The sequence below is a fragment of the Aotus nancymaae genome, unplaced genomic scaffold (assembly GCF_030222135.1).
Source record: "Aotus nancymaae isolate 86718 unplaced genomic scaffold, 86718_ANA_hifiasm-v0.15.2.pri h1tg000155l, whole genome shotgun sequence".
In the NCBI taxonomy this organism is placed as follows: domain Eukaryota; kingdom Metazoa; phylum Chordata; class Mammalia; order Primates; family Aotidae; genus Aotus; species Aotus nancymaae.
Window position 1 is genome coordinate 6,642,433 of NW_026988570.1, and position 19,329 is coordinate 6,661,761.

The following is a 19,329-nucleotide window of genomic DNA, read 5'->3' on the forward strand; positions in this document are numbered from 1 at the left end:
GGTGTGAGTGATACTGGCTCTGACTACGTAAGAGTGGTTAACTCCACTCCACCCACCGAGACTGCCCTCACCCTCTGTCTTTGAGTTCAGATTATTTAGAGCTATTTGAGTTTGAATTTAAATGAATTAAAGTTAGGTAAAATTAAACATTCAGTTTCCCAGTCTCGCTAGCCACTGCTCAGTGCTTGGTGCTAGTGACCACTGCATATAGGAGCTAAGCTAGGGAGAGGTGTGGCCCGTGGAGGAAAGGAGCAGGGATGGGGCTCAGCCCTGCCGGGGACAGCTGTGAATTGCTCATGTAGACCTCATGAGAGACACTTTAGGGGGAAATGGGAGCCCAGAGACCACCTTAGAAGACATGGGGTGATGCTGCTGAGGCCAAGAGCCAGAGTGAAAATTTCTCGCTGGTTTCTGTCCTATCTGTAAAATCAGCAGCACCTTATAAAGAGGAATGTTTAATGTGTGTTGAGTGCCTGATTTGTCTGGATATCTGGTTTCGCCGGTACTTCCCCGGCCTGGGCTTGGTGTGGTTCCCTGAATGTTATTTGGGTCTATGCTGTAAGATTGCCTTCTAAGAGACTTATGATTGTTTTGATAATATTTGTCTCTTAGAAGGGGGTCCACAGTCGGGGGTATGTTGATCTTTTGGATTAGTTGCCAGGGTTGTGATGTTCTAATATATCTCTTTCTCAGCTGGTTTTAACCTGCTGACGGCTTCCTCCTGGGAAGTTCAGTGATTCATTCCAGACTGGAGGCGTTTTGACTGAGGCCTGTATGAAGTCCCCTGAGAGGATGAAGTGCCTCTTCTGTGGTTACCTTTAACAGCAGGCATGGCCGTGGAGGGCCATACAGATGTCTCGGGGCAATCCAGAGTCCCTTCTTAAGGGACTATCATGCTTCCTATTTTTCCTGTCCCCATCCCAGTTCTGGCCCCTGGAGGCTCAAGGAGTCCCTGCTAGTTTCCCTCCAGTCTCCCCATCTTACTTCCCGCTCTGGGCTCAGAAGTGCTCTTTGGAAATGATGCACCAGGAGTTCTGTACTCGCGGTAGAGACAGGCTCAGCTAAGCTAAGGGAAATGAGAATGCAAAGCTCCAGCAGGTCCTCTTGACTGTGGGCCTCATGTGCACGCAGCATTCGCTCAGTTCTGGTGCATGCCTGTCACTGTACACTCCTTCATGTGCTGTTGCATGGCCACAGTGCAGGAGGATGCATGTTCCAGGCACTGCTCTCTGCGGCTCCCTGAGACAGATGCCACAACACTTGCTGGACGTGGTCTCAGAGGCTGGGGCTGCTTGGCATTGGGAAACAGCAGGTGACAAGAGAAAAAAGCAATCCATGCAGAGCTCTTCCCCACACCTGGAGCTCTCCTCTCTTTGGGCTACTCCTCCTGCTGCCCCTTCCTTGCTCATTCAGCACAGTATTTAGTGAGCTCAGTAGATCTGGGCGTTGTAGAGTTAAGGGTAACTTGAGGAGTGGCTTGCTGCCTTCTGCTGGGCTCTTACGGTGGGATGTGCTTGGGATATTGCTTTTGTCCTACCTCACACCAAGGTTGCTTCATTCAGTGTCAGCAGGAAGCAGACACCATATTGTCAACACATCACTTACAGAGAAAATCCATTAAAATGGTCAGAGCAGACCGTCTTTCAGAAGAGATGCAGAGTCTGCCAGATGCAGACCCCAGGGAGTGTCAGCAGTGGGGCCGGGACGAGGGGTGGATAGAGGGGTGCCACACATGCATTTGCAGTCCACTCTGTGCCGCTGTTCTGACCCCTGCATGTCCCTACCTCCAGACCCTGTGCATACTCCAGCAGCACCTGCAGAGTGCTTGGAGGTTCCTCCTGGAGGCTTCCCAGGGCTTCTGATTCCATCCTGCTGCTGCTCTTGCAGGCAGGCTCCACATCCTGCAGAAGGTATGAGAGGAGAGCAGGTGCGGTGCAGAGGCAGGGCAGGGACCCTCTGTCCGTACATCTCCAACCTGCCCTTGTGGATGCCATTTCTCTGACTGTACAGTGGCTGGTGGTGTTCTCCAGGCAGGAAGTCACATGCCGTGACTGCGACCTACTGTTACGCAAGTATCGGACTGATTTCATGCAATTAGCAGTTGGTGCACTACAGATGCCCTGTATCCTAGCATGTTACTTAAGACAACTCCAACCTGGATGGCAGGATCACATTTCCTTTTGCTTGATGATCCCACTAGGGGATGGTGCAGGAAGAAACTAACAAAGTACAGGACCTTTTGATAGACTGGTTGATTACATATTTTCCAGGTTGCTGTGGGTGAGGTGTGTGTTGAGTAAGTCGCAGGAGAGCTGAAGCGTGGTTCACACACGTGTGCAGTACACAGCAGGGCCGCGGCATGCACGCCCTTGTGAATGGCTGACGGTGTGCTTATGGAGGCGTTTTTGCTCAATTGCTTGCCGCTTGGCATGAACAACTCAGGTAACATAATTGAGGGCACATGTTATTATTGCAGTGCAGTTTTATCTTATAAATGTGAGGCTTTTGTGTCTTTATTGATTCTTTGTGTAATCAACAGATGTCCTTTATTTCTCTCTTACAGTGACTTGAGACTTTTTTAAAATTGTGCCTGTTGTACTCTTCATCAGGTAACATTCACATGTAGTTTTCACTGCTGGGAGGTGTACATTTGGAAATTGAATATACATAATTACCCTTTTGCAAAATGGACTTGTATGTAGTCTCATTGATTTAATTCTCAAATTTGCATTGTAATATATGATATTGAAGATGTTCTGCTAGGATGCTCGCAGGAGCACTTGGCCAGAAGTTAGGAAAGGGACCATTTGTGGGCAAGCAGGACACTGCGTTCATGCTGTAGGCTGCAGCTTGGAACAGATAAGATGGACGTTTATTCCAGCTTCCTAGAAGCAGTGGCCCTTGATGGCAAGACTGAAGGACCCAACCTGTGGACATGCCTTTCTGACTGATGTACCCTGGTGGTGGTTTTGTTTTCTCTTGTCTGATTTCACTCTGAAAAGGGCACTAATTTGAAGTGTTGAGCAAACCATATCAAGGCTACCCACATGGCACAGTCAGCAAACTTTACTAAAATGGTGGTTTGTCTCATTCTTTATTGTTATTTTTTTCATTACACTTTGAAGTTGTTTTCTCATTTTCTTACACCCACATTTCCTTCCATGCCCTGCCAGTGGATGGGATGGAGTTACACAGGCTTTGGAGCTGGTGTCTTCTATGGTCGGCTGCTGCTGGTGCCTTCCAGTTTTGAACTGACTTGAGCATTGTGGTGGCTGCTGTAGCAGTCAGCCATAGACTAGGGGAACCTAGTATGTGTTTTTATGGTTTCTTTTAACATTGTTTGTTCAAAATTATGTCACCTATTCAGAACTGGCTATTTGTTTATTTCAGAACTCCAAATCTTATAAAGTCTAATAAAAATCTTATACAATCTTACACAGTTTAGTAAACAAAACACAAAAGGCCAGAGGGACAATTGTACCTCAGAGCTGGGGCTCTGAATCCTGCCCACTTGTCTTGTGAATGAGTTCCCTACTCAAGGTTGGCTTGCTCTTCTTTCTAATAATTTTAACAAGCTTACTGGGTTTTTTATTGTGGCATAATACACATAACATAAAAGCCATTATAAAGTGTACCAGTGGCATTTATCTCATTCCACTGTGGTGTGACCATCATCACTGTCTAGTTCCAGAAGTTTCCTCTACCCATCAGCAGCCACTCCAGGGCTCCCTGGGCCCCTTCTCCCTGGCCCCAAGCCACCACAACCTGCTTTCTTTCTCTGTGAATTTGCCTACTCCGGAGATTTGATATAAAAGAAATCATACAATATGCCCTTTGGTCTAGCATCTTTCACTTCATGTTTTCAAAGTTCATCCAGGATCATATCATATATCAGAATTCCATTCCCCTTTATGGCTGAAGAATATCCCACTATATGGAATTTCCACATTTTGTTATCCATTCATCTGCTTATGGACATTTGGGCTGTTTCCACCTTTTGGCTTTTGGGGTTAGAGCTACTTTTAACATTTGGGCACAAGCATTTATTTGAACACCTGTCTTAGATTTTAGGTATATACCTAGGAATGGAATTGTTGAGTCACGTGGTCATTCTAGGTGAATGTTATTGAAGAGTCACTTGATGTTTTCCACAGCGGCTCTTGGATTGCACTTTTATTTGCAGTAAAGTGGAAGAAGAGGTCCAGTCTGTGACATGTGGGCAAATCTACAGTGTCAAGAAGAGGCAGGAGGCAGGGAACCTCAGCCTCATCCATGTGCATGGGCTGAGCTGGGAAGAACCGGGGGACCTGAAAACGGGTTAAGGAGCTTGTCTGTGCCAGTGTCCTTGACCCTGGCATGATATCAGGATCCTTCTTCCTCTTCATGAGGCCTAGGCCTTACCCCAAACCTGCGCATGTCCATCCCAAGGGCATAGCCTGGCATCTGTGTCCTGCTGCATTTATTTAAATGTAGTTCAGCCTAATGCACAGCCAGGGGTTAGACTGAAGGTGAAGTGTCACATTTTAAGATGTGCTTGTAAGAGGCATGGATACAAGGCCAGGCCTCCATGGCTGACATTTGGTTGCTTGCCATGGGCCAAGCGCTGCCCTCCTTGCTGGGTGGGTGGTGTACCAGTTGGTTATCACAGTGGTCGTAAGCATCACTGTCATCACCCTGTGGTAGAGGAGGACACTGAGGCCCAGATAGGGGCTGTCCTTGGCCAAGGCCTCATAGCCTTGAGTAGAGGCTCTGGTCAGCAGCGAGGCTCATTGCCTCTCAGGCTCAGCACTCCAGGAGGATGGGAAGAAACCATTCTGGGAAATGAATGGAGAGAGACTGATTCTCTGTAGGTGATGTCATATGCCTTGAGCTGAAAGGTGCTTCTGGTTTCTTTGTAGCGATGGGGTCAGCTACTCCAGGCAGCTGTGGCAGTATGAGTGAAGCAGAGGGGCTCATTCCAGTGCATGTGGGGGAGAGGAGGGAGGTGGGCTCAGCTAGAGCAGAGGGGTTTGAAGGGTGACAGTGGAGGAGACATTTGGAAAGGTGTGTTGGGACCTGTATGCAAGGTAATGTGTTTGGACTTCGTTTTGTAGGGCACAAGATAGTTAAAGCTTTGGAACTGGGAAGAAAGTGACAAGAAGGAGTACCGGGCTGTGGGACACAGGACATTGAGAAAGGGAACAGGCTATGGGGGAAGAGAGGAGCCATGAGACCCAGGGCATGTATGGACTTAGGGGACACAGTAGCAGAAAGCAGCAAGCCTGGGCAGGCACCTAACTGCAGGTGCCAAGAAAGTATGGTCTGTATCCCAGGAAACCAGGGGGTGGGTGTCCAGAGATGGGGGCACCAGAATTATGTGGGTCATGTGTATTTAACACCACCTGTTTGAGAAAGCCGGGACTTGGCATACATTTTAGAAGAAAGTTTTCTTTCTTGAAATGGTTAAACTGATAAATCCCCAATTATCCCAAAGGCTCAGGATTCCAGAAAATGGCTATGTTGAAGGATAGATCCTGTAGATCTTATAAGAGTGATTATACCCCTGCCTTGATGTAGCCAGGGAGCAGAGATGGAGGTTAGGAACCAGATTCCCCTGGAGAAAGCGATTCAGCCTGAAATGGCATGACCTTTGACGTCACCTCCGTGCAGGAATGAATTTCTCTACCATATGAATAACACCATCAACTAATACATTTTTATTATTCCTGCCACTTCGTAAATAGTGTTTCCATCTTAATTTGCATGTGTCTGTCACTCTCCATGGTCTTTAAAGGTTTATATAAATTTGTAAATTAGTCCTCCTTTACATGCATAAGGCAAACCAGCTCCTTGATGAAACCTTTGATGAATCTTTTTACAAGTGCATAATCTCCACCAGCCAATTTCTTATTCTGTAAATTATTTTGCCATTTTGGTTTTGTTTGGGATGTGACAGTACTGGCATCAAATTTCTGTCCAGTGAATAGGAGAATTAGACCGCCAAAATGTTAGAGGAGACCCTCTGAGTTGGCAGAGATTGGAGCAGAGCTAAGTCCTCACTGGTGAACATAAGAAACTTAGTCTCCCCTTATGAGTCTCATTCTTGGCAAAACCCTCAGTTTGAGAACCCCCAGCAGACAGTCCTAAGCTGAGCTGTCCCGTAAAGTAGCCACCGACCACATTCAGTGAACAGCTACCACATTGAAGAGCCCACATATGACACATTTCCATCAGTGCAGAAAGTTCCACTGGATGGCACTGCTCCAGAATAATGGGGAAAAAAAGGAGACCTGTTTTACCTTATTGAGTATATTCAGCAGAAGGTCTTATTTGATGATTTTTCTCTGGGGCCCCCTTGTCAAGTATGAGTCCTCTGAGTGGAGAGGGCTATATAGTCTCTCCATAATAAGGCAGAAAGAAGTGCCCACTGGGAAACACCCAACAATTTCATAGGGCCCTGGGTCTAATGCCAACTTGAGGCTATTAGTACCAAGCCAGTCAAAGTGGTTTGTTCCTCACGTCTTGAAACTCCATTAGTGATTCAAAACAAAGCAAAGCAAACCTCTGTCCCTGTCTCTGTAGGACAGTTGCAGGGAAACAATAGCTTATGTCTGTAGAATGCACTTGCTTTTACTAAGAGGCGGCAAGGAAGTATCTCAGCATGAAAACATGCTTATACAGAATGACCATCAGTTTTTGATGTAAGCAAAGGGGACCGTGTGTGCCTGTAGTGCACTGTCTGTGCAGAACTGTCAGAAACTGTCAGTGATGCACAAGGACATGTGTGTCCAGAGACAAGGTCTGGGCAGCCTTTCCTGGCAGCCGTAAAGGGGCGAGCTCTGTCTCAGTCCAAGCTTTCCCACCCAGGGTTCCTCTGGGGCTCTTTCATCTCATTCTGTCTGGCTCTTGTGACATTTAGAGCATTCAGGTGAATGCTGGTTGCCGCCTTGGTTGGAAGGGACAGTGCCGCTTTTCCACCCTGGAATGACCTTTGATCTTACCTGTCAGGACTTGATCTAGGCCTCAAAGCCACCAGTTCCCAGAACATGACCTGTGACCAGAGTGGGTCTCTGTCTCTGTGTTGTATTGGAGAATGTGGAGCCTTTTGAGATGTGTTAGCAGAAGTCTTTTGGGTCTATGTGAGATTTCATGTGCATGTATCAGAGGCTTTTTTCACCCAAATTGCAAATATTTCTAGTATTTAGAGATTTGATATGGTTAGAAAAATGCATTTCCAGAATGCAGTTGTAAAGCAGGAAAAACCTAAAGCTTTCAAAAAGAGAGGGCAAGGCAGGCTGGAGGAGTTGCTCAGAGCTGGTTTTTTTTGAACTTCTGGGTCTGAGGAAGGTCCCATAATGTCCTGACTCTTGGGCTTCATCTCTCGCAGCAGATCTGCACAGCTCTAACTGGGCTATCAGTGCTCTGGGCCTTGGTCCAGGAGTCTGGGTGGATGCTGGGAAGGGGATAGAGGGAAGGCAAGTCCCCAGGTGATGGTGGCTGGCTCTGCATGCTCCTGCTCCTGGAGAGGCCCTGGATGTCATGTTCCTCCCTGGCTCTGGCTTCCTGTTCATCACAGGAGGACCACAGGTATGATGTCAGTGTGATCTTCACTACACACAGCCTTTAACAAGGTACCCCGTGACATGATGATAATTTGTCACTTGTCATAGAGATTTCCTTTGCTTTTTTGTTTTAAATAGACTTTCTGTTTTAGAGCAGTTTTAGGTTCAAAGCAAGACGGAGCAGAAGGTACAGAGAATTCCCATAGACCTCCTGCCCCAGCCATATGCAGCCTCCCCAGCCATCAGCATCCGCCATCAGAGTGATGGCGAACCCAGCCCTAGGTGATGTGGTTGAGTGGGATGCTTGACGTCTAGTCTGATCGGCAGCTCCAGACACTCAGATTTTCCCATCTGGGGTGAAGGCACAGGTGTGGGCCACATCCAGGACTCCCTTCAGGGTCTCAAGGCACTTCCCTGTGTTGCAGTCCCAGGCTTTGACCTGTTAAAGGAGGGAGGGAGGAAGCCTCACCAGGCCAGTGTGGCATCTGAAACCATCTCTGCACTTCCCAGATCATCACCCGCTTGTCCCAGCCACCCGATGCCAGCTGCTTCGAGTCAGGGCTGAAGCTGACCGTCTCCACGCTCCGTTGGTGACCCTTCAGGACCTGAAGACACTTGGCTCTTGCCACATCCCACAGGCAAACTGTGTGGTCACAGGAGGCGCTGGCGAAGAGGTGGCCATCGAGGGAGACGCGGCAGAACTTCACAGGGCCTGGGCTTGCACCCGTGCCCAGCTCATCGGTGGTCACTGCGGTCAGCTCTGCAGAATGCCAGACCCTTGTGCCTCGGTCTTCCCAGCCAGGCTTGGGAGCCCCACCTGTGTGGCCACCCAGCCTCCACAGCAGCTGCCCACTCCGGGTCTCCCAGCCATATACAGTGGCTACATCTTTGACTATGATTACTACCGGGACGACTTCTACGACAGGCTCTTCGACTACCGGGGCCGTCTGTCACCTGTGCCAGTGCCCAGGGCAGTCCCTGTGAAGCGACCCCGGGTCACAGTTCCTTTGGTTCGGCGTGTCAAAACTAACATACCTGTCAAGCTCTTTGCCCGCTCCACAGCCATCACCACCAGCTCAGCCAAGATCAAGTTAAAGAGCAGTGAGCTTCAGGCCATCAAGACGGAGCTGACACAGATCAAGTCCAATATCGACGCCCTGCTGAGCCGCTTGGAGCAGATCGCTGTGGAGCAAAAGGCCAATCCAGATGGCAAGAAGAAGGGTGATGGTGGTGGCGGCAGTGGTGGTGGTGGTGGTGGCGGCGGCGGCGGCAGCAGCGGCGGCGGCGGCAGTGGTGGTGGCAGTGGCAGCAGCCGGCCACCAGTCCCCCAAGAGAACACGATTTCTGAGGCAGGCCTGCCCCAGGGAGAAGCACGGACTCGAGACGACGGCGATGAGGAGGGGCTGCTGACACATAGTGAGGAAGAGCTGGAACACAGCCAGGACACAGACGCGGATGATGGGGCCTTGCAGTAAGCAGCCTGACAGGAGCAATGGCCACCAGCAGGAGAAGGGCATCACTGCCCTAGGCCTCAAGTCAGGCACCCAACCCTGGATGCCACCCCCCAGCGGGTACCAGAGAAAAGCTGGCAGCAGGCGCCTCCTCCCCCAACGCATCCCAGCCAGTGCCGTGTCCTCTGCAGGTGGAGTTACTGGCCTACTCCTTCCCCATAAACCCTCCCTGTCTGCACTGCCCAGGCCAGAGGGTAGAGCACAGGGGTTTCCCCACACTCTGCCTCCTTTCCCCAGGACACTCCCAGGCTTGGGGTTTTTCTATAGGTTTGGCGGGGGTGGGTGGGGGGAATACAGGGAGGGGACCCTGACAATAAAGAGATTGGATCCCAAAAAAAAAAAAAAAAAAAAATACAAAATTTAGCCGGGCATGGTGGCACACACCTGTAATCCCAGCTACTTGGGAGGCTGAGGGAGGAGAATCACTTGAACCCAGAAGCCAAGATCATGCCACTGCACTCTAGCCTGGGCAAGAGAGTGAGACTCCACCTCCAAAAAAGAAAAAGAGTTTTACATATGATTATTTATTCATTTATATTTCCTATCTGGTGGAACTCTAACTGATAATTAGCAAAACATACTCAAGACAATATTAACCCTTCCTGTGTACAATGAACTTCTGTGTAGTCAATGCTGGACAGTCCTCTAAATCCGTTTTTTTCCCTAGTAAAGGGTTATCAGCTGCAGTGTAAAAACCACGCAGTGATAATGAAACTTCTCACACACACTCCACTGGAAGGTCTAAGCATGAAGCAGGTCTTCATGGACACCCTTCTAAGAGGAATCCTTAAAAAAAAAAAACAAAAAAAAAACAAATTTTTTTTTTTTTTTTTTTTTTTTTTCTGAGCACTGATCCTAGCCAAACCCTATGTTAGACACCAGGATAGAGAGAGGAACCACACACAGCCCCTGCTGAGGGTCAGCTCCTGATGGAGTAGAGCGATCTCAGGTCAGCCAGGCCACACCGAGAGAGAGGTACCAGCTTTCCAAAGGTTGAAATACTCCTTAGTGATGGGTATACAGCTGCTACTCTGGGCCCTGGGGGCACCCTGATTCCCCAAATCCAGCAGGGACACACTGCTCCAGGGCTATTCCTGGCCTCCTACCATCAGCTCTGATTGCTTGGTGCCTCTGCCTTTTTTTTTTTTTTTTTTTTTAGAGAGAGAATAGGAAGGAGGAAAAAGGAAGAGAAAGAGAGAGAGAGAATAGGGAGGAGGGAAAAGGAAAAGAAAGAGGGAGAGAGAATGGGAGTATTGCTTTCTTGCCCAGGCTAGAATGCAATTTAGTAATGGGTATTGAAAACCTCTTTTATACTGATAATTATACTTAATGATGTAGTCAGGAAGGAATAAGGGAAGAAGATAACAAACAAACAGCCAACCAATATTTAATTTAAACCTATGAAATGCTATGCGATTACTGAGGAGTGATTTACTTCCAATTATATAGTCACCTTTGGAATAGGTGTGAGGTGGTAATGTATGTTTTGTGTATTTGAAGTGGAGAGTTCTATAAATGTTTATTAAGTTTACTTGTTCCGGGTCTGAGTTCAAGTTCTGAATATCCTTGTTAATTTTCTATCTCGTTGATCTATAGAATCGTTAGCTCTTCTTGTTGCATTGATCCTTTTGCCATTATGTAATGTCATTCCTGGCCTCTTTTGATCTTTGTTGCTTTAAAGTCTACTTTATCAGAGGTGAGTAATTGCATCTCCTGCTTTTTGTTTATTAGTTTATTTTTACTCTCTGTTTGATTGGTAAATCTTCCTCCTTCTCTCTGAGTCTTTGTATATTGTTGCATGTAAGATGGGCCCGGATGCAGCATACCGATGGGTTTTGGCTTTTTATCCAATTAAAATATATATAAGTTTAATACCGGCGTTTGATGCTAGCTGGCTGTTTTGCCCATTAGTTGATGTAAATTTTTTATTGTGTTAAAGTTCTTTGCTTTTTGATATATTTTTGGAAAGGCTGATATTGGTTGTTCCTTTATATGTATAGTGCTTCTTTCAGAAGCTCTTGTAAAGCAGGCCTGGTGGTGGTGAACTCTCTAAGTACTTGTTTGTTCGCAAAAGATTTAATTTTTCCTTCGCTCATAAAGCTTAGTTTGGCTGGATAGGAAATTCTGGGTTGAAAGTTCTTTTCTTTAAGGATGTTAAATATTGGTCCCCACTCTTTTCTGGCTTGTAGGGTTTCTCCTGAGAGATCTGCTGTGAGTCTGATAGGTTTCCCTTTATGGGTAACCTGACCTTTCTCTCTGGCTGCCCTTAGTATTTTCTCCTTCATTTCAACCCTACTAAATCTGGCGATTATGTGCCTTGGGGTTGGTCTTCTTGAAGAATATCTTTGTGGTGTTCTCTGTATTACCTGGAGTTGAATATTACCCTGCCTTGCCAGGTTGGATCAGCCCGTGACTGTTACAGCGGCGGGCCTCAGACCCCAGCGCAGACTCGGACTTTGTCTTTGGGGGCCAGTGTTCTGCCCTCCCTGGTTTCTGGCAGGACCCAGAGGAGCCGGCGTGCCTCTCTGCCTTCTAGCATTCTTCACCATGTCCAAGATGCCGGCCAAGAAGAAGAGCTGCTTCCAGATCACCAGTGTCACCACGGCCCAGGTGGCCACCAGCATCACTGAGGATACCGAGAGCTTGGACGACCCGGACGAGTCACGCACAGAGGACGTCTCCTCCGAGATTTTCGACGTCTCTCGGGCCACGGATTATGGCCCTGAGGAGGTCTGCGAGTTCAGCTCCTCCGAAGAGACACTTAACAATGTTGGGGATGCGGAGACTCCCGGGACCGTCTCCCCAAACCTCCTTCTGGATGGGCAGCTGGCAGCGGCGGCGGCTGCTCCCGCCAACGGAGGAGGAGTCGTTTCCACCCGGAGCGTGGCTGGGGCGCTTGCCAGTACCCTGGCGGCGGCCGCCACTTCGTCCCCCGCCTCCGGAGCACCCGGCGGCCCCCAGGTCGCGGGCTCATCCGCCGGGCCAGTGACTGCAACCCCATCTCAGCCTCCCACCACTTGTAGTTCCCGTTTTCGTGTGATCAAGCTGGACCACGGGAGCGGAGAGCCCTATCGACGCGGCCGATGGACGTGTATGGAATACTATGAGAGGGATTCGGACAGCAGCGTCCTGACTAGATCTGGGGATTGCATTAGACACAGCAATACTTTTGACCAGACTGCAGAGCGGGACAGCGGCCTGGGAGCCACGGGAGGGTCGGTGGTGGTAGTGGTGGCTTCCATGCAGGGGGCGCACGGGCCCGACTCGGGAACTGACAGCTCCTTGACTGCTGTGTCACAGCTACCCCCGTCGGAGAAAATGAGCCAGCCCACTCTGGCCCAGCCGTAGAGTTTTAGCGTTGGGCAGCCACAGCCTCCGCCGCCACCCGTAGGTGGGGCTGTGGCTCAGAGCTCGGCTCCGCTGCCGCCGTTCCCGGGAGCCGCGACCGGGCCACAGCCGATGATGGCAGCCTCGCAGCCAAACCAGCCCCAGGGAACGGGGCCCGGAGGACAGACTTTGCCGCCGACGAATGTAACCCTGACTCAGCCGGCTATGCCCCTGCCTCCGCAGCCAGGCCCGGCTGTCGGCGCTTCTGCGACGCCGCAGCCCCAGCAGTTCGCGTATCCTCAGCCTCAGATACCACCCGGACATTTGCTGCCCGTCCAGCCCTCCGGCCAGAGTGAGTACCTGCAGCAGCACGTGGCCGGCCTGCAACCGCCAAGCCCCGCGCAGCCCTCGTCCACCGGCGCCGGAGCGAGCCCCGCCACGGCGGTCAGCCTTCCCGTGGGCACCGGCCAGAATGCCTCTTCGGTGGGCGCGCAGCTCCTGGGCGCGTCTTCCCAGCCCAACGAAGCGGTGGCCCCCCGGCCGGGACCAGCGCAAGGCGGGCAGGCCGCGCCGTGTCAGCCGGTTGGAGTGTCCCCGGCTGCTGTGGGAGGCGTGGTGCAGGCGGGCATGGGTTCTGCCGGGGCTGGGCAGCCCCAGTCCGTGCCTCCGCCGCAGATGGGTGGCAGTGGTCCGCTGTCAGCCGTACCTGGTGGCCCTCACGCCGTGGTGCCCGGAGTTCCAAACGTGCCTGCAGCTGTGCCCGCTCCAAGCGTGCCTGGTGTGTCTACCACTTCTGTTACTATGCCAAATGTACCCGCGCCTCTAGCCCAGTCGCAACAGCTGAGCAGCCATACGCCAGTCAGCAGGAGCAGCAACATAATCCAGCACGTTGGGCCACCGTTAGTGCAAGGAACACACAGTGCACCAACAAGTCTACCACAGTCTGACCTAAACCAGTTTCAGACTCAGACCCAGCCTTTAGTCGGGCAAGTCGACGATACTAGAAGAAAATCAGAACCCCTACCTCAACCACCACTTTCTCTCATTGCTGAAAATAAGCCTGTTGTGAAGCCGCCTGTTGCAGATGCCCTGACAAACCCCCTTCAGCTAACACCTATGAACAGTCTGGCCACCTCTGTATTCAGCATAGCTATTCCTGTTGATGGTGATGAAGACAGTGCATCTGGGGGAGGTGTTGTAGCCATTGACAACAAAATAGAACAAGCAATGGATCTGGTGAAAAGCCATTTGATGTATGCAGTAAGAGAAGAAGTGGAAGTTTTAAAGGAACAAATAAAAGAATTAGTTGAAAGAAACTCTTTACTTGAACGAGAAAATGCACTGTTAAAATCTCTTTCAAACAATGATCAATTATCCCAACTCCCAACCCAACAGGCCAATCCTGGTAGCACTTCTCAACAGCAAGCAGTGATAGCACAGCCTCCGCAGCCAACGCAACCTCCACAGCAGCCGAATGTCTCCTCAGCATAAAGCTTTCTTAAGCCTCATTAAGAAAAAAACTGAAAGCAATCTATCCTTGTGTGCCACTGGTGTTCTTTCCACTTTATACGAAAGCAAGTAGCCATGCTTTGGTTGTGTGTTTGGCCTTTTCAGTATTAGACAATCATTCTACAAGAGCTTTTCCTCTCTCTGAGATGTCATGCAGCGCTGTTGATGTCCAGTTCTATGTCACCAGTACACAAGGAGAATAATAGATGGGGTTTATTAAAGCGAGCAAAGTCTGCATTTTACCTGGTGCGCATGAGTGGGGTCTTTAAGAGTTTTGGTGGCTCTCCCATGTTTCCTATTACCCATGGATTTACCCTGAGCCTTCCTATCACATTATAAAAGTTCATCTAAAGAGCCACTTTTCTTTCAGTATCAGTAACATTCGCCTACATAGGTTTTCATTTATTTGTGTTTTATTTATTACAGGGCTGCTATTTTCATAATGTACATGAACAATGTCACAGAAGTTTTTTAATTTTTTTGAATATAAGTATCAGTAAAGGAAGTGAAAGACAGGATTGCATTTAATAGATAAAACGTTTAGGCAATAATTGAACAAAAGAATCCTGGCATATTTCTAACACTAATGGCAATTTACTTTTGGTATTTATTTTCAGTAGTAAAGACCCAGCTTGAATGTAAATTTTGTATAGTGTAAGTATGAAGAACATTAGTGCAACTGTACAGGTAGTCACCAGTTATTGTGATATAATAAATAATTGGGCTATTTTGATGAAGAAAAAAAAAAAAAAAAAACGAACATTAGGGTTCGCTCTTGGTATTGGACATTTCATGGGTTTGGACAAATATATAAGGCCATGTATCCACCATTAAAGTTTCACACTCAGTACTTTCCCTGCCCTTAAAAACCCTTATGCTCTACCTGGTCATCCCTCCCTGGCCCCACCCCCTAGCCGCCATGGGTCTTTGCACTGTCTCCATAGTTCTGCCTTCTCCAGAACATCACACAGTTGGAATCATACAGTGTGTAGCCCTTTCAGACTTAGTAATTCATGTCTGAGGTTCCTCTGTGTCTTTCCATGGCTTCATAGTTGATTTCTTTTTATGGCTGAATAATACTCCATTGTCTGGGTGGACCCCAGTTAGGTTATCCACTCACTCCCAAGGCCATCTCAGTGGCTTCTATATTCTGGCAGTTATGAATAAAGCTGCTGTAAACTTTTATGAGTGGGTTTCTGTGTGGATGTAAGTTTTCATCCTCTGTTCCCTTGGTGTTGGGGTTTTCAGGACCCCAGCTCACCTCCCACCCGGATGGAGTCTCCTAGTTTAGCATTTCCTGCTCGTGCAGTGTCAAGTCTTGCCCATGATGACAGGACAACAGCAATGCCTGTCCCTGAGGGGGTGTCTGTGGGCAGATAGGCAGGTGCCACCCCAGCCCCAAGGAGTGGAGGAGAGTCCAGAGGTCTGGGGCTCTTTTTCCCCCTGTTAGCACTCAGCAGGGACATGGTCTGCTCCATGCTGGGGAGGCCCAGCCTCCACCCTGCCCTTCCCCTGGGCCTGGGAGGTTTAGCTTTGGCAGCAGCCCGGCTCATAGCAGGGACTTGGTTCTAGGTCTTGTTCTGCCAGGCCTGGCTCATCTCTTTCCCTGCTCCTTCTGAGGTACAGAACAGTCAAAGTCCACCTTGATTTCTGTGACTTGCCTGGAAAAATAGGACTGGCTTGAGTTTAAATGACTTCAGGTGCATAAATATTAGTTGCTGCTGTTTCTCTACCATGGTATCATAGTGAGGTCAGTGCAGAGTGCAAGGGTGCCTCCCTACAAACAGGCTTCTGCTCATGCGTGCCTTCATGGTGTCCTGGTGCCAACTGGGGACATATCCTAGGACTTTAAGAACTAGCACATCCGTCTCGGGTCAGTTTTCTCAGGAAGACACATAACTGGAGTCTCAGCCAAGAGGAAAGATATGCGTGGCCAGGAGCAGCTTGCTGGCTGCACCACCGAGGGGACTTGGACAACTCTGCTGCCTGTCCTGACCAATTCTGTGGCAAAGGCCAGGGACGGCCTGTGTCTGAATGGAAGGCCAGGCATTAAAAAGCAGAGGGCAGGGAGGATAATCGTGATCCTTTCTATCCTCTGCTTTTCTAAGCCAGAGCAGGCTGAATTTCAGTATGCAAAAAAAAAAAGAAAAGAAAAAAAAAGCCCCCTTTAAGCAGAAAAACCATTCTAGGGATATTGAGAGACTTGAAATCCTTGCCTAATTTCAGATTAAGCAAAACATAAGCATTTGGCAAATGCCAAGATTGTAAAGTTGTGCAAGCAGAAGAATAACTTTGAAATTTGAAGCGCAGCCCCAGATGTTCGGGAGCCTTTCCATGCGGCTGCTCCTTCTAGCGTGACTGGCTGGTGCCTCCCGGCCCCCAGCCCGGTCCCCAGTGCCTGTACTCTGCCCACTGGCTGCACAGGCATAGGGTGACAAAGAAACGCCACTGAGCGCCAGAAGATTAGGAGGGAATCGTGTGAAGCCTGCTCTCAAAGCCAGGGTGGCTCTCAGAATACGCTTTTATCCGAGTGACCGAATCATAGCACAATCATTTTGGCGACCGTGGGATAAACACTATGAGAGAACTGTGGTTTGCCCTTATGGGTGTGTTGGGTCAAAGTCACGTGAGTAGAACCAGCTCCTGATAGGATCGTCGCATGCTTGCACTGGGGGCAGCATTTGTCTCTTGTCAGCTGTGAAATCAGGGTCCTAGGGAAGCCAGAATAGTCCCTCAGATCAAGCTCTGCCCAGAAGCTGGGGCCACCCTGGCCAACCGCCAGACACTGACCCTTCTGGAGTTATCCAATCTAAAGCCAAAGCATGAAATCCCAGCCCTGTTGAGCTCTGGCCTGAGGCTACCCCTCCACTCAGAGACAGAGATTGGCTTGGACAAGAAAGAGGGACGAACTTCTGGAACCAAAGCCAACTGGAATTCTTTGCCTCTAGTAGGTGAGCCAAGTGGATTCAATATGCAGTGAAACTGTACTTCAGAACTTCCCTGAGAACATCTGTATTTCAAGTATCTGTCCCGGAACAGATCAAAGCCCTCTGCTAACTGAGATTACAGATGGGAAAGGAGTGGCTTTCCATTGAGCCTGGTGTTTGTATCCTGCCTGGAACAGCTCACTTTAGGAACAGCCACTGCCTGTAGGTGTCTGCAGAAGAGGCACTCCCATCTCTGCCTAGATGGGAGTTTGGCTTGGTTTCTCTCCAGCACCCTATTCTTAGCTGTCGCCCTCTAGATGCCAGATGGTGACAGTGGCATGGTTTTGCAGGACCAAGAGTTGGGCTTGCTGCATTATTTGAAGTTGAGAAAGAGTTGGTCCCTGCCATCATGATATGAGCTCTACATGTATTTCCTCTCTTCCTAAGCCAGTGCAGGCCAGTTAGCTGCAAAGAGACAATTTCCTCAGCTATGTCTGCCTGTGGGCTCAGTGGGGTCCCAAGGAACACCCAAGGCATCCTTTTCAGCCTGCTGGGCTGAAAGCTTGGATTCACAAGCAATTTCTTCTTACTCATGCACTTTGGCTGGGGTGGTGACTGGTCAAGAAAAACACATGTTGGTACAGATCTGTATTCTGAGAGGGGCTCACAGGGCAGAACACAAGCCTACTGGGGCTCGTTCCAGAGCAGAAAGGCCCACACTCCTCCATCTTCTCTTATCACCCCTGTTGTTTTTAAACATTCCCCTTATCATCTCCTCCTCTCTTTTTAAAGAGAGTGTGTTATCTTGAAGAGTGCTGTGCCAGAGCCAAATGGTGTGGGCAGGTGTGGCCTGCCTGCCCCCAGCCTGTCCAGGCCATGTGTGGCTGTTTCTCTTCACTGCCCAGTTCAATCTGGAGCTTTTTCCAGCCAAACGAAGGCACCCCGTCCCCTTAGAGGAGAGAGAGCCAATAGGAATGTCGGCCCATTTGCCCAGCATTTGGGATCTAGAAATCCTCTGATGATTACATCTGGGGTCCCTCCTTGCTGGGGCAGGGTGAACAAGCAGCTGTGAGAAGTAGGAGAGGTCATAGTGGGTGATGGGGGATGGGGGGTACTATTCTGGAGGTTCCCAGTTGGAGCTGTTAACATTCTAGGTCTTCATGGAGCTTTTGCCTTGAGGCTGGGGGTGGCCTTTTTTGGTCCCTTCCTTAGGCCTGGAACCAAGTCCCACTAGTGCTCCTGTAAAGCCTGTAGAAGCAACATGACTCTTCTCTCAGCCCAGTTTTCATGGCCATTGCAGCCCTGGGTTTGCCTCTGCTTGGTTTGTCAACTGTAATTCCATTGTCAAGGGCTGCTTCCTGGGCAGAGGAGGGTGGTGGGCATGAGAGCAGAGGTTTCCTTTCTGTTCTCTGCATGTTGGCCAGTAGTCACAGGGACTGGAGAGGGAAGTACAGGCTCTCGCCCTTTTCCGAGCCCCACTGAGCAGCAAGTACAATGTTTGGTCTCACCACAGTGAGTGCAAAACCATCTTTCCTGCTAGAACCACTGCAGGCGCACATCCTCAGCAGTGAGCCATGACTTCCTCCTCATCCAGGGCCAGTTATACCCTTTCAGGCTAAAAGGGAGGCTGTCCTACCTGCTGGATCCATGCTTATTACCTGGGAGGAGTTTAGGTCTCTCCCTACCTAATCAGAATGTCTAAACCCTCTACTTACCAGGTCACCAAAATCGGTGCTGGATTCCAGCTCTGTAACACTCAGTATGCACAACTGTTGTTCTTGTGAAATTACTGGCATTCCTCTTCTGTAAAGATGTCAACCCAGCAGATGAGCAGGCAAGTGAAAAACATCAGGCAGATGAACTTCTTATTGGGGGAAAATAAAACTCGAGGCACGTTGCTTTGCTTGCTGTACATGGACAGGCAGAGTGGTTGGATGGAATGGCCATGGACTCGGGCGCCAGATGGAGATTCAAATCCCTGCCCTATGATGCTCATCACCTGGTTAACCTTTCTGAACCACAAACGCTTCATCTGTAAACTAATGGTAATATCGCCATCTTGCAGGGTTTTTGAATATGGATTAGATTGTATGTAAGGCATCTTAGATTGTTCCATGGGAGCTCAAAAATGGCTGCTCTTACTGATAACTTACAGACATGTAAGTAATGATTACTATTGATAATTATTAATAAGTAGTATTCATGCCGGAAAGACTCAGGGACACACAAGACTCCACGTGCATGGATGCATCTCTCAAACACTTCTTTGCTGCTCTTCGCATTCTTTGAGGTATGCAGTCAGTAATAGAACTCAAATCTTATATCCTCAGATTCACTTTTAATTAGCCTGTTCTCATCAAAATGCCATTCCATTATTATCTTGCCACTTAATTTAGTAAATTGGTAGAGCAAATGTGGCATGCAAATTGCCGCTTCCACCCCAGAACGTCATCATTCATTGCCAAAGCCTATGTGGATTGGGAGCATTTGAAGTGGAAATTAGTTGAGTTCAGG

The 19,329-nt window shown here is 49.1% G+C and overlaps 2 protein-coding genes across 2 annotated transcripts in view; both read left to right on the forward strand.

The window, feature by feature from the left end:
- SH3RF3 (SH3 domain containing ring finger 3) overlaps window positions 1-19,329 on the forward strand; it is a 367,719-nt gene that overhangs the window by 164,730 nt on the left and 183,660 nt on the right. The gene's annotated exons all lie outside the window — the stretch shown is intronic.
- On the forward strand, window positions 11,492-14,621 carry LOC110568314 (TSC22 domain family protein 2-like). The gene is given in 1 exon segment (XM_064371655.1): window positions 11,492-14,621. A coding segment is annotated over 1 exon segment (2,271 nt). The 5' UTR covers window positions 11,492-11,599; the 3' UTR covers window positions 13,871-14,621.